We start from the raw sequence: 11,110 nt of genomic DNA on the forward strand, positions 1-11,110 counted from the left end.
CTCTCTCTCCATCTCTCTCTCTCTCTCTGCGGTGGGAAAAGGGAATGAGAATGATGGCATTGACATCCTCATGCACATCTACTTTCCTTTCCATTCAATGATTGTTTTGTGTTTGTATTTTATTATTCATTTTTACTAGTAAACACGTAGTTTATAAAGAACATGAAAGATTGATATTTCCTGTATTGCAAATGGTCAGGTAAAATAGGTAATGTTTCAACAACAAAAAATGTTTAGTTCCTTGTCTTTTCAACATAGCCTACTAAGAAGATTTGAGGTTTGTCAAAGGAAAGAACTGTGGTGCTGTCTATTCCAAATAACATTTTCAACAATAGTTTATAAATGTGTTGAGATTGCTTTTGACAAAAGAAAATATGAAAAGCCAATTTCACACAACGTCGGTAGCATGTACCTTCTACCGTAGTGGAGCTTTAGGACCCAGTAATAAGTGTAGTCAGGATATCCCCGTGGACTCGGTGGGGAGAGGACGCATGCGCTCACTTTACTATCAGCATATCCCGATCAGTCGGAGTGGGATGAATTTTAACACAACACACGACAACATTGTACCTGCTTAAAGGAGACGTTATCGAACTGAAACCACCAACCAAGTCGCTGGAATAGTATTAGGAAATAGCAAACGTATGAATTTTGAGAGAATATTTTTTCTAACAAAGTGGTTTCAAAAAAGAAACTCCGAAAGGTTATAATAAGTGGGGAGTGCAGGCGTCTGTAGGATTCTGACAACCGTATTTAAGATCGATAAAAGAGGATTAAACGGCTAAGATGTTCTGAAGATCAGAAAAATAGTAGCTTCCAATTAACGCCAGCTGGTGAGCAGTTCCTTTGAAGTCGTTCGTCGGACAAGAATGGCTTGATTGTTTTTGTATGATGGGGAAAAAATGACAGCAGCACTCATGCTTCAGGCAAAGAAAAGGAAAGTTTGCTGCTTTTAAATAGAATAGGGCCTATATCATTTTGTGAGATACTTTGCCTTCATACTTGTCGGAGAGACCACCTGTTTTTTTGTTGGATTTTATTCACAATGTCCAAAGTGATTCAAAAGAAGAATCACTGGACCACCAAAGTTAACGAGTGCGCGGTCTGCAAAGATGCTCGCGGTGACTTGAATGTGCCATTGCTTGGTGGCGCGGAGAATGGAGAGTTTGCTCATATCGGGCAAGTTAATGAGGATATAGTGGTTTACCAAAATGGAAAACTGTCGGAAGGGGAGTTATTACTCGAAGTAGAAAACCTCTCGATATCTGGATTGCCTCTATACGACGTACAGACAGTAATAAAGAACTGCAAAGGTCCCGTCAGATTGAAAACAGTCAGACAAGGTAAGCCGCAACGGCGCCACTTCTGTGTACGTTTGTCAGCTATTTGAGTGAGACCATGATAAGTTTGAACTTCTATGTTTACATTCTGGTTTAGCCCTCATGAAATTATTCATTTCATAAACACTCAACACCAATTCCTTTTTTTCATGATCATTTATGAATTAATTAATAGTTTGACGGAGCAGGCTTTGATCTTTTACCCATAAGGCACTTATTGACTGACGTCTTCTCCAGCCCTTGGACTACAATAGTAGCTCACAGTTTGACTATTCATAGTCAACTTGAGTCAGCGTGGGTATACGATTTGACGCTGAAGTACAGTGACAGTCCACCCGCTGGGAGCATGCCAACAGAGATGCTCTCAACCACCCAGGACCAGCTTTATTCCTTCATGACAGATTTCATAACTTTTTACTCAGGAATAGGAGCGAATTAAACGAAGCACACACCGGCATGTAGCCTATCGGTATGTCTGGAACCAACTTGACCCATGGCTCTTTTAGTTTACATCTTTTTTTGCTGCTCAGCTCCTATCCTAATCTAGTAGGCTTCCAGCCTACAACAGAGTATGTACACATGGTTTCGGTTCCTGTATTATTCACAGTGTGGCCTTTATTGTCTGCTCCCCCTTACAGTATGTGCAACTCAAGACAATATCAGGAAATTCAGCCAATCAACTCCTGCTTAGTTTTGAACACACCATTTCCAGGTCCTGTCTGGGGGGATACCATGGCGATTAGATCACATGACAAAATTCAATTTCAGATTTTAATAATTCATACAGTCTGGGGATATGTTCTCCCTAATCAGTCTTAATTGGTAAAATATGTTTGGCAACAAATGCCATCTATAAAGTTTATATGGCTTAATTGTACCCAATGGGCCTGTCATTTTCACACAGTTTAATTAACCAAAATCTAGCCAAAATAATAGCAGTCAATCCTATACAATTACACTACACTTTTATTTAGTCCTTGAATCAGAAAGGAGACTGAAACTACTGATAGCAAAGTTTGTTCAGGGTTGAACACTGGGGAAACACACACATACTGTACACACAGACACACACACACACACTTCACTCTGTGTGACTGCCACTGTGCTGCCATGCACGTTTCTATTTGTTGTCAAAACCTCTGGGAAAATCATTAACTACATTGTCATTTCCTCACACATTCCCACAGTACCTGCTTTTTTAAAGGAACCATTACTGTATCCTTACATCTCTCATTTTCTCTCTCTTTCATTGATTGGTATTTAGTAGTACACTTTTGATTGAAAAGCTTGAGCTACAGAATCACAATTGTCTTGTGCTAAATGCTAGATGGGTCGACCCAACTGAACGTGTTCACATTTCACACATAACTGACACCGGCATGCTACTGAGGTATTTGTTATTTACAGAGACTTACAGAGACCAATGAGAGAGGATTGGTGGAAGTTAAGTCTCTGTTTGTACTGGGATCCATAGCCTCCTGGACATGGAGACAGGCAACAGAATCGTGAAATCCAGCATGGAGCACCGGGGTGAAAGGTCAGGGCAGGTCACGCTGGAGGTATTTGGTGTCTGGGTCACGTTAGAACGTTGTCTGACGGGTCTTAATCCCTGGCATAGTCCCAGTAACTCAGGTTTTTACAGGCCTACTCAGACAGAGAATCCTTCATTCGTGTGAGGAAGAGAGGAGAGGCAAAGTGGCTCATTTACAAGGCTCAGCTTTTTCAGCTACATGGTGACGTGGGGCTTGCGTGATGAACGGTGCAAGCTCAGCAGATTTGAACTGTGTTGTAAATTGTATGGGTAGAAAATGGACTCTTTTTCTGTGTGGTGTGAGTAGCGAGCTGGTGCTCTGGTTCAGATTTATTGAAGTGTATTAACTGTAGGTGGTACGGAGGGAATGTCTCCGGTTTGCTTTGCATGTGGAAGCGTTTATTTCCTCTTCCTCTGCGTGACCCCCCCCCCACCCCACCCCACCCACCCTCCCCCACCATTGTACCAGAGAGATAGAAAGATAGAAAGATAGAAAGTGTGTGAAAGAAAGTAAAGCAGCATGTCTCCATGCAATATTTACTTGAAGTTGCTTTTGGTGTGCTTGTAAGTGTGTGTGTGTCTATCCACCAATAAGAACAAAGTAACGAATGACCCATGATATGTAGTGCTCTAAGAAGTGACCTGCTCTCTAAATCCTCCTCAGACTGTTGTTACTCTGTCCCAGGATCGTTAGTTTTCCACTTGAGGAGCCTCTAATGTATTCACTTGTGTTGAGAATGAATGCAAATGTGTTCCTCTTGGCTCTTGTTACCACACACTCTCTCCGACAGAATAAGAGGAGCTCCTACTGCCTGACTACAGTAATGGAAGCTACCAGAGTAATGGAAGTGTAAAGTGCTGCATTGCCCCAGGTTCCGCTGGTCTCTGACATACTTTTTTTTTTTTTTTTTACTTGGTACCACTGGTCCCAACTTGTAGGAGCACCAGCAAAAATTTAGAAGCACCCACCCATATGAACATTTTCATAGTGTCTTTTCAGCTCTTCAGATTTTGAGCGCGATTTAGCTCCCCGTCACGTGACAATGGAGTGATTGACGGCTAAAATCTGCATTTAAATTAAGAACTTAAAGATTAAGTTGAACTGGTTAATGGAACGTTGGATAGAACGGTGGACTGGTCACTGTATCAGCTCACAGCAGGCACGTACTGTGTAGTAGGCTAATTAGCGAGCGTTTTGTAAAGACATTAAAACGGGTCGCACCATAACGATTATGTGCATTGGCACAAATACTCCCAAATATATTTTGAGGTTGCACAGATTTCAACAATTTCAAGACCTTTACTGATATGCCATGGGACTGGAGCACCAATGAAAATGTTCAAAAGCCAGTGAAATATGCAACAATGTCAATGCAGGCTTCTGTTAAGGTTTATGTGGTGAGAGGGTTGTCATTTAGGAAGGGGAGGTTGGGTTCTTGGTCTTGGCCCTCAATGCAGGCCTGGACTGAACACCACGTGCCCTAAACTATCCGCACTCTGTCTGGTAGAGCCCAGCAACCCTGAGAACTGCTGTCAGTCATCAGTCCCTCAGACTGCTACCAACACACCACCACATCCAGCTCCTCCAGGCTCATCCCTCTCTCCAGTCCCCAGTCTCTTTTGAATGTCACGAAATCTTGAGATATTTCCCTGAGCTTAAACTCTTCGTCTTACTTTGGTTCCCAGAAGCATCTATGGCCCATCCAAAGTGATGGCTGATATGACAAATCTTCTCACTAGGCCTCTGCTTATTCCCACCCTACCACTGCAGCTGTCTCCTTAGCATAATCCCACAGCTGTGAGGTACAGTGAGTTAGCGTCACAAGCTAGCAGCGTCAGAGTGGATGGCACACTGAGCAGAGAGGGACATGAGGAGTTGGCTTCCTAGGTCTCTTCTCATACTTACTGTCCATGAACACTTTCAAGAGCCTTTTTGGCAACTCGGATCAAACCAGTCTCTTGACATGGAACATCTTGTGTCGAAATATCCCGGTGTTTTTGGGTCTGTGAAGAGAGAGTTGGCCCAGCCATCCATTAGGACAACAGCACAGTTGTTGACAGAGTTGGCTGACCGTGGACAGCTGTGCTCCTGTGAAGCAGGAGGGTGTTCATGTGCATGCCTGGAGAGAAGGAGCATGACGCAGGCTGACGTGGCGATGCCCTCCTTCAGCTTGGCCGGTGTTTATCCCGATGACACTCTTCCCCTCGTGGCCACAGCAGCAGCAGGAAGGACTGGTGCAAGCAGACAGCAGTGTCAGGATGTGCCCTTGTAGGACGGGATGCATTCTGGAATGTTCCAGGGTTAGGGATTGTTAAGTGTTTTTTTTTTTTCTTTTCTCTACCTTCATCCAGAGCACTCTCTAGAGTCTGCAGTTGTTTTTCATAGAAATCAATAATGTCCATTGGCTGTGATTAAGTAATCAGTGCGCTGAAAATGTGCTTGCTTTTACTTGTGTCCAGGAAATCCATGTGTTTGTGTTATTATTCAGTCCTCTGGAGAGTCTGTTTGTTTTCAACAATTATTTTTTTTTAACCTTTAATTACGGTCGGGCCAGAGCTCTGGGGTCTGATTACACAAATCTCATTAACGCAAAGCCCCTTCCACACACACACACACACACACATGCTGTATTCATACACATGCTCACACACAATTAGATGCTGACGCGCGCGCACACACACACACACACACACACAGACTTAGGGGGTATCTGTGGGATTTGAGTAAGGGCCAGTCTTGACTAAGAGGATTTCGACATGAGTCGGTTTTCCGCCGTGGCGAGCAGACAGCACACGCACTCCTGTGTTTTGGTTCAAAAAGCCACCAATGGGGAGGCATGGCTCAGACCAGTCAAAAGAGTCAAACAGTCTCACGCTGTCCTATTCTCTCTTCTTCTCTGTTCCCTGCCTCTTAGCGTCTCTCCATTTGTTCATCTGTTCTCCGTTCTCCCTCATCTCTTCATGCAGTCTCTTTCGTTTGCTTAGTGCCATGATGAGAGACTGTTTTTAAATGTCTTTGTGAACTGGCTTCAGCGTTACCACTTGGCTCCGCTTCTTGTTGTGTCCCTATGAAAGGACTCCTCCATAATGGTCTGGTCATGACAGGACAGTATGTTGGTTGGGATCGTAATGACAGTTTTATATACTATAGAGACGTTGTAATGTCTTTTGACAGAGGGGGAAATGACTTCTTTCCCCAGCCCCTAAAACAAAAGAAGAAACAGATGTAATCAGAACATGTGTAAGTGTTTACACAGGAACAGTGGAGATCCAAATGACAAACGGCATCTCTTTTGTCATCGGTGTCTATCCAGACAGTATTCTATTAATCACCCTGCTTACGTGATCAGGCATTAGCACACTTTCCAAGCCAATTTGCCATTTAGTCTACAACAAAATGTCAGTCTTTATTCATCACAGTTATTCATTCAGGCTCATTGGCAGTCACTTCCAATTACCTAGAGACACGCACAGTGTGTGTGTGTGTGTTTGTGTTGCTTGAGGGCTCAACTCTAGATCTCCCATCTGGTCATCTTAGGCACTGTGATTCAGACCAGTGTTATGGTTGTGTTGATTGAGAAAGCATGTGGTAATTGGCTTGAAACTGTTGGTGCGCCCGACGACTGTAAGAGCTGAATTGTACGTCTGATTACTGCTTTTACAGAAGCTACATAGGTGGGCCAGACAATACGTCCTTCCAGCTAGTTGAACCGCAGTTCACAGCACCTCATGTGACTCACTGTAAAGCTGTCCGTGTGGACCTCTGGTTTCACATCCCTGGGACAGATCTGTGAGGTTGTCTAGGCTTGCCCTTCTCCAGTCATGTGTTCCTGTGGGCCAGTAACGCTTTTATCAACACCCTATAAATGTCTGAGCCCTTGACTGTCTCTGCAAGCGCCTGACACCTTCACATACTCATACTGTTGACCTGGAAACCAAGTGGGAAAAACCCGTTGCTACGGATACCATGGTTGAGCACAGGCCATCAGAGCAATGTTTTCTTTTCACCATCATCATTAGCACAAATGATGGCAGGGTCACATTGCCTACTTTTCAGATGTCATTACCTGTTTAGAAACACTCGTCTTCATCGGTGTTTCAGCACAACATCCAAAGGTATAGATTTGATATAAATGGAAATGAGTCGAGGGGAATTGGCCCAGTCTATGCCTGTCAGATAGATGAAGTTGAAATGGAAGTGCAGGTCTGTATGTCTGTGTTCCAGACTCCACCCCCATGCTCGACTGCAACATCTACGCCATTCAGCTGATCTGATTGGCAGTGGTGTGACCGTCTGTTTCCGTAGCGACTGGTAGGTGGCGGAGGGAGGGCGGAGACAGACCAAGAGTCACGCCAAAGGCGTCCTCCTGATGTTCACGCACTGCCCTCCCTCTTCCCTGCATCCCTCTCTCCCTCGTCTTTCATCTGTCCCTCTGAAAGACTTGCGAGGAAAGCAGACCTTTTGGTGTTCTGGTCCAGAGACAGAGAGAGACAGAGAGAGACAGAGAGAGACAGAGAGAGACAGAGAGAGACAGAGAGAGACAGAGACAGAGAGAGACAGAGAGAGACAGAGAGAGAGCTGTGGCGCTGAACTTTGAAGTTTCCTCTTGGTTCTGTCACACACACACACACCTCACACGAGCACACTCATCCTTTCCCCGAGAATATGTATGACAAGAAGTCTTTCTTGTCTTGCTTTGTGACAGCAGAAACAGCAGGTGGTAAGACGTTGTGTTGGCCAGCCCACCACCGTGTTTCTCTCAGTAGGTTGGTGTGTATCAGCAACAGGTTTTTACATCCACTGGCTTCGGCCTAGTTCTGTTTAGCCTCTACTGCCACAGTTGGCCCCTAGAATCTATCATAGAGAAGGTACAGTACAGCCCAAAAGCATCAGTTCACTTTTACTTCTGTGGGGGAATTTTCCAACAAAGTCCGGTATGCATAATCTTCCTGGCATAGACGTTTGTTTAGACTGAGTAGGGAAGCGTTCACTGATTGTCAAACAAAATCTCTCTCTCTCTGGAATGGAATCGCTCCCTAGCCAAGCCTATCATTGTAGAAGCACACGTACAATAGAATACATATTTTTTCTCCCTCTTTCACCATTTCTCACCTTTTTCATTCTTTCTCCTAAGGAAAGATTCACCCACACTAATGCTTTTGTTAGAGATGACAGGGACCATACCTATGACATATTGCCCCAATCTGCTTAATACATAAAGAATCACCTCCCTGATACTCTAAGCATTCATTGGTGAAAACAGGAGAGGAGATTGCCAGTACATACAGACAGTCCTCCTAGTCCTCTGGCTCTACTGGGCCCTAACGCTCATAAATTAGAAAGGGAATCTAATTTCCCTCCTGGCCTCTCTGAGAGCTGCAGTGTGCTTTAAGGCGGGAGTGTGTGTGCATGTGTGTGTGTGTGTGGGGGGTTGTTTGATTTGAATTCTTCCTGATGTAAATGGCCTGATATAGGCAGTTCCACTGAAGACTTGAGACTCCATTTTGGCTTTGGCCTAGTTGGGCGCTGACTCATCCAGACTGTGTCTGTCACTCTGACTAAGCAGTAATGGCACAGGACATATGCCAGGCCTGCTTGACATGACGAATGTCTCAGGGGTTCTAGTGTCAGGATGGGGTGTCTGAAGCTCTCAGGCACACACAGAACCTCAGACGAGTGCTCTGTGAGAACTCCCCAGCCATCCGTGAAAGACCACAGCAGGTAAACGGTACCTCTCTCCACGACCCAGCTAGCTGCTTCTGAACCGGGCTTCTCTGAAGTGAGAGGCCCTGGCAGCTAGATTAGACTCCCGGCCTGTTCTGAAGTTCTGTTGAAATCTCCAGAAGTGCAGCATCAGAAACATCTTTCACATGTTTGTCAGTCTGTGTTGTGAAGCTCTGTTCTGACTCCTTAGTAGGAGCTTCTCTCATTGCGTCTGTGAAGAGGAAAACCAGAGTGTGTCTTCTTTCAGTGCTCCACCACTGTTCTGTGTTTCTGGTTCCTGTCATGAGTAGCTGAAACGTGTCTGTCACTTCAGGACCCTGTAGAGCTAAGCAGGAGGAGGTGCTCTTGTCTCGGCGGAAAGAACCACATCCACCTTGTCAGTGACAACCTGTCTGGAGGACTGACTCTGTTTGAATACAAACACACCAATGAGAAGACTGACGGAAAAAAACAGACCGTAAATCAGTCAGTCAGTGAGACAAACTGTCAGTCAGTTGTTTACGACGCTGACTGGAGGGAAGAGCAGACTGGAGGTTGTGTGCTGGAGATATTTACAACGTCAACAAGCTGAAGGGAACTACGTAGCATGGATGGAATCCTGCCAGGCTAGTTATGGGTGTCTTCATCCTAACATCTCTCATAATCGAGCCCTGGTGGTTAATCAGTTACATGGGGAGGACTGGAAGAACCTCACATTATCAAGTCACTCTACACTGTAGCCTGCAGTCTAAAGATATTATATTGTTATCTTATTGTAATGTTCTTACATATACGAATATTATGTATATTGTTTCCACTGAAGTGTCAACATGTCATAAACCAGAATGGAGAGACCCGTGTTTAGAACAGCTAGGGACGTTTCGGTCGGAATATCTCAGATAAAGATCACCCAACTGTCACTTTACTGTGTGTGTGTTTAATGCTGACGTCGTCGCACCTGTTCCCAGGGCAGAGCCAGTCTGACAGGTTAGGGTGAAACTGCAGCATACCTGGACCTTACATGGGTAGCAGGTGAAAGGGGATTGTCCACCTGAGCCTGCAGTGCCAGTTTTCAGGAAGGAGGGGCTGACCCCGAGGCCCAGTGTTTGATGAAGCATTACACTGGAGACCTCCTCCTCCCTCTGTTCTTCTTTCCCTGCTAACATCCGTTCCCCAAGGGCCCCTGCAGCCTGCATCCTTCCAGCCCTTTCTGACCTGCCCACGGAGCTTTACATACCAAACACAAGCTATTCAGTTCAGTCATTCAAGACTTTGAGTATCCCCTTTAGCCTTGACTTTTTTTGGGAGCGTGGAAAGACAATGACAGGCCCTGGTTCCTCCTCCCCCACCCCCATTCCTCCCGGTGTTGTGTGTGTATAAACATGCCGTTCGAGTTGATTGAAGTCAGGCAGCCTGGTAACAACAGCAACAGGCCCTAAACCCGAAGTAGTGACTGACTGCTAAACAAAACCTCCAGAACGGTATGATCTGTCCGGAAGCCGGCTTTAGAGGTAAACAACTCAAAAGGTAAACAAAAGTCCTGTTTTTGCCCCTGTCCTGTTCTGTCTTGTCTAGACCTGCTGGCAATAACTTTAATTTGTATATATCTTCTTTATATAATACAATCTTATATAACGGAGTATTATCAATGTCTTTTAGAAGGCGTTCTAGAAATGAAGACTCATACTAATCCCTGCCTGTGAAGCACCTCTCTGCCTCAGTCCTCCTCTGGTAGATAAGCTCAGCAGGTTCCTCCTGACGCCTGGGAGACATCCGCTGCAGCTCCCTCTAATCCCCCACACTCTGGAGGAGATTTGCATGTGGAAGGAGAAGGATGCGGGTAATGGACTTACTCCAGTCAGATCTACTGATGTTCTCCATCCCGTGTTTAATTACTCCAGCTCTGCGCTGCAGTTTAAAACCATGAATGTTGAAGTTCCTATGAGGCTGTGGAGAGCTCGGGAACAACTGGTTAGAACAGGATTTCAGATATAACAGAAAGATCACTTCTAATTCATTGGCTCTGGACTCGTACTGTGCACAATGACAATAAAGTTGAATCTAATCTACTTAACTACAACCCAGTGCTATCTGCTAGGAAGGGCCAGGCTGGAATGTCCAATCCGAATGTTTGTGCTGCTAGAGGGAGTTCACCTCTTTAAGGAGAGGAAGAAGGGGCACATCCACCCTCTGTGTTTACATCCGTCACATGCAGACACATGCGCACACACACACACAGATGGAAGGGAAGTTAAGTTGAAAAGTAGCTATCAAACTAACTTTTCCACAGACAAATCATGTCACGTAGACAAGGGTTAGACTTTTCCAAAGAAATTATGGAGTTGGTTGGCAGACGATTAAAAAGCTCAAATATGCTACTTTGTTCTTCTTGGCTTATTTTGTGTGTGTGCGGCTGTACCTATAGTGCCAAAAGTGTCATCACCTCCCAAATTCACATAGCAAAAAGGCACAAACTGTCATCAAATATGACTGCTTTTGTGTTGCTTTTTTTATATGTCTTTATTTTTTTAACAT

General features: G+C 44.8%; 1 protein-coding gene across 5 annotated transcripts in view; it reads left to right on the forward strand.

Annotated features, from left to right (window-relative positions):
- Positions 1-535: 535 nt before the first annotated feature.
- The window catches only part of magi1b (membrane associated guanylate kinase, WW and PDZ domain containing 1b), a 101,079-nt gene continuing 90,504 nt past the window's right edge, over positions 536-11,110 (forward strand). For all 5 annotated transcript variants that reach the window (XR_010876582.1, XM_067234923.1, XM_067234939.1 and 2 more), the window contains exon 1: positions 536-1,343. Coding sequence is in view for 4 of the 5 variants with exons in the window: in XM_067234923.1 (XP_067091024.1) it covers positions 1,046-1,343 (298 nt within the window). In the remaining variant the exon portion in view is untranslated. The remainder of the gene's footprint in view (positions 1,344-11,110) is intronic.

Source organism: Osmerus mordax, chromosome 1, assembly GCF_038355195.1.
Source record: "Osmerus mordax isolate fOsmMor3 chromosome 1, fOsmMor3.pri, whole genome shotgun sequence".
Lineage (NCBI taxonomy): Eukaryota > Metazoa > Chordata > Actinopteri > Osmeriformes > Osmeridae > Osmerus > Osmerus mordax.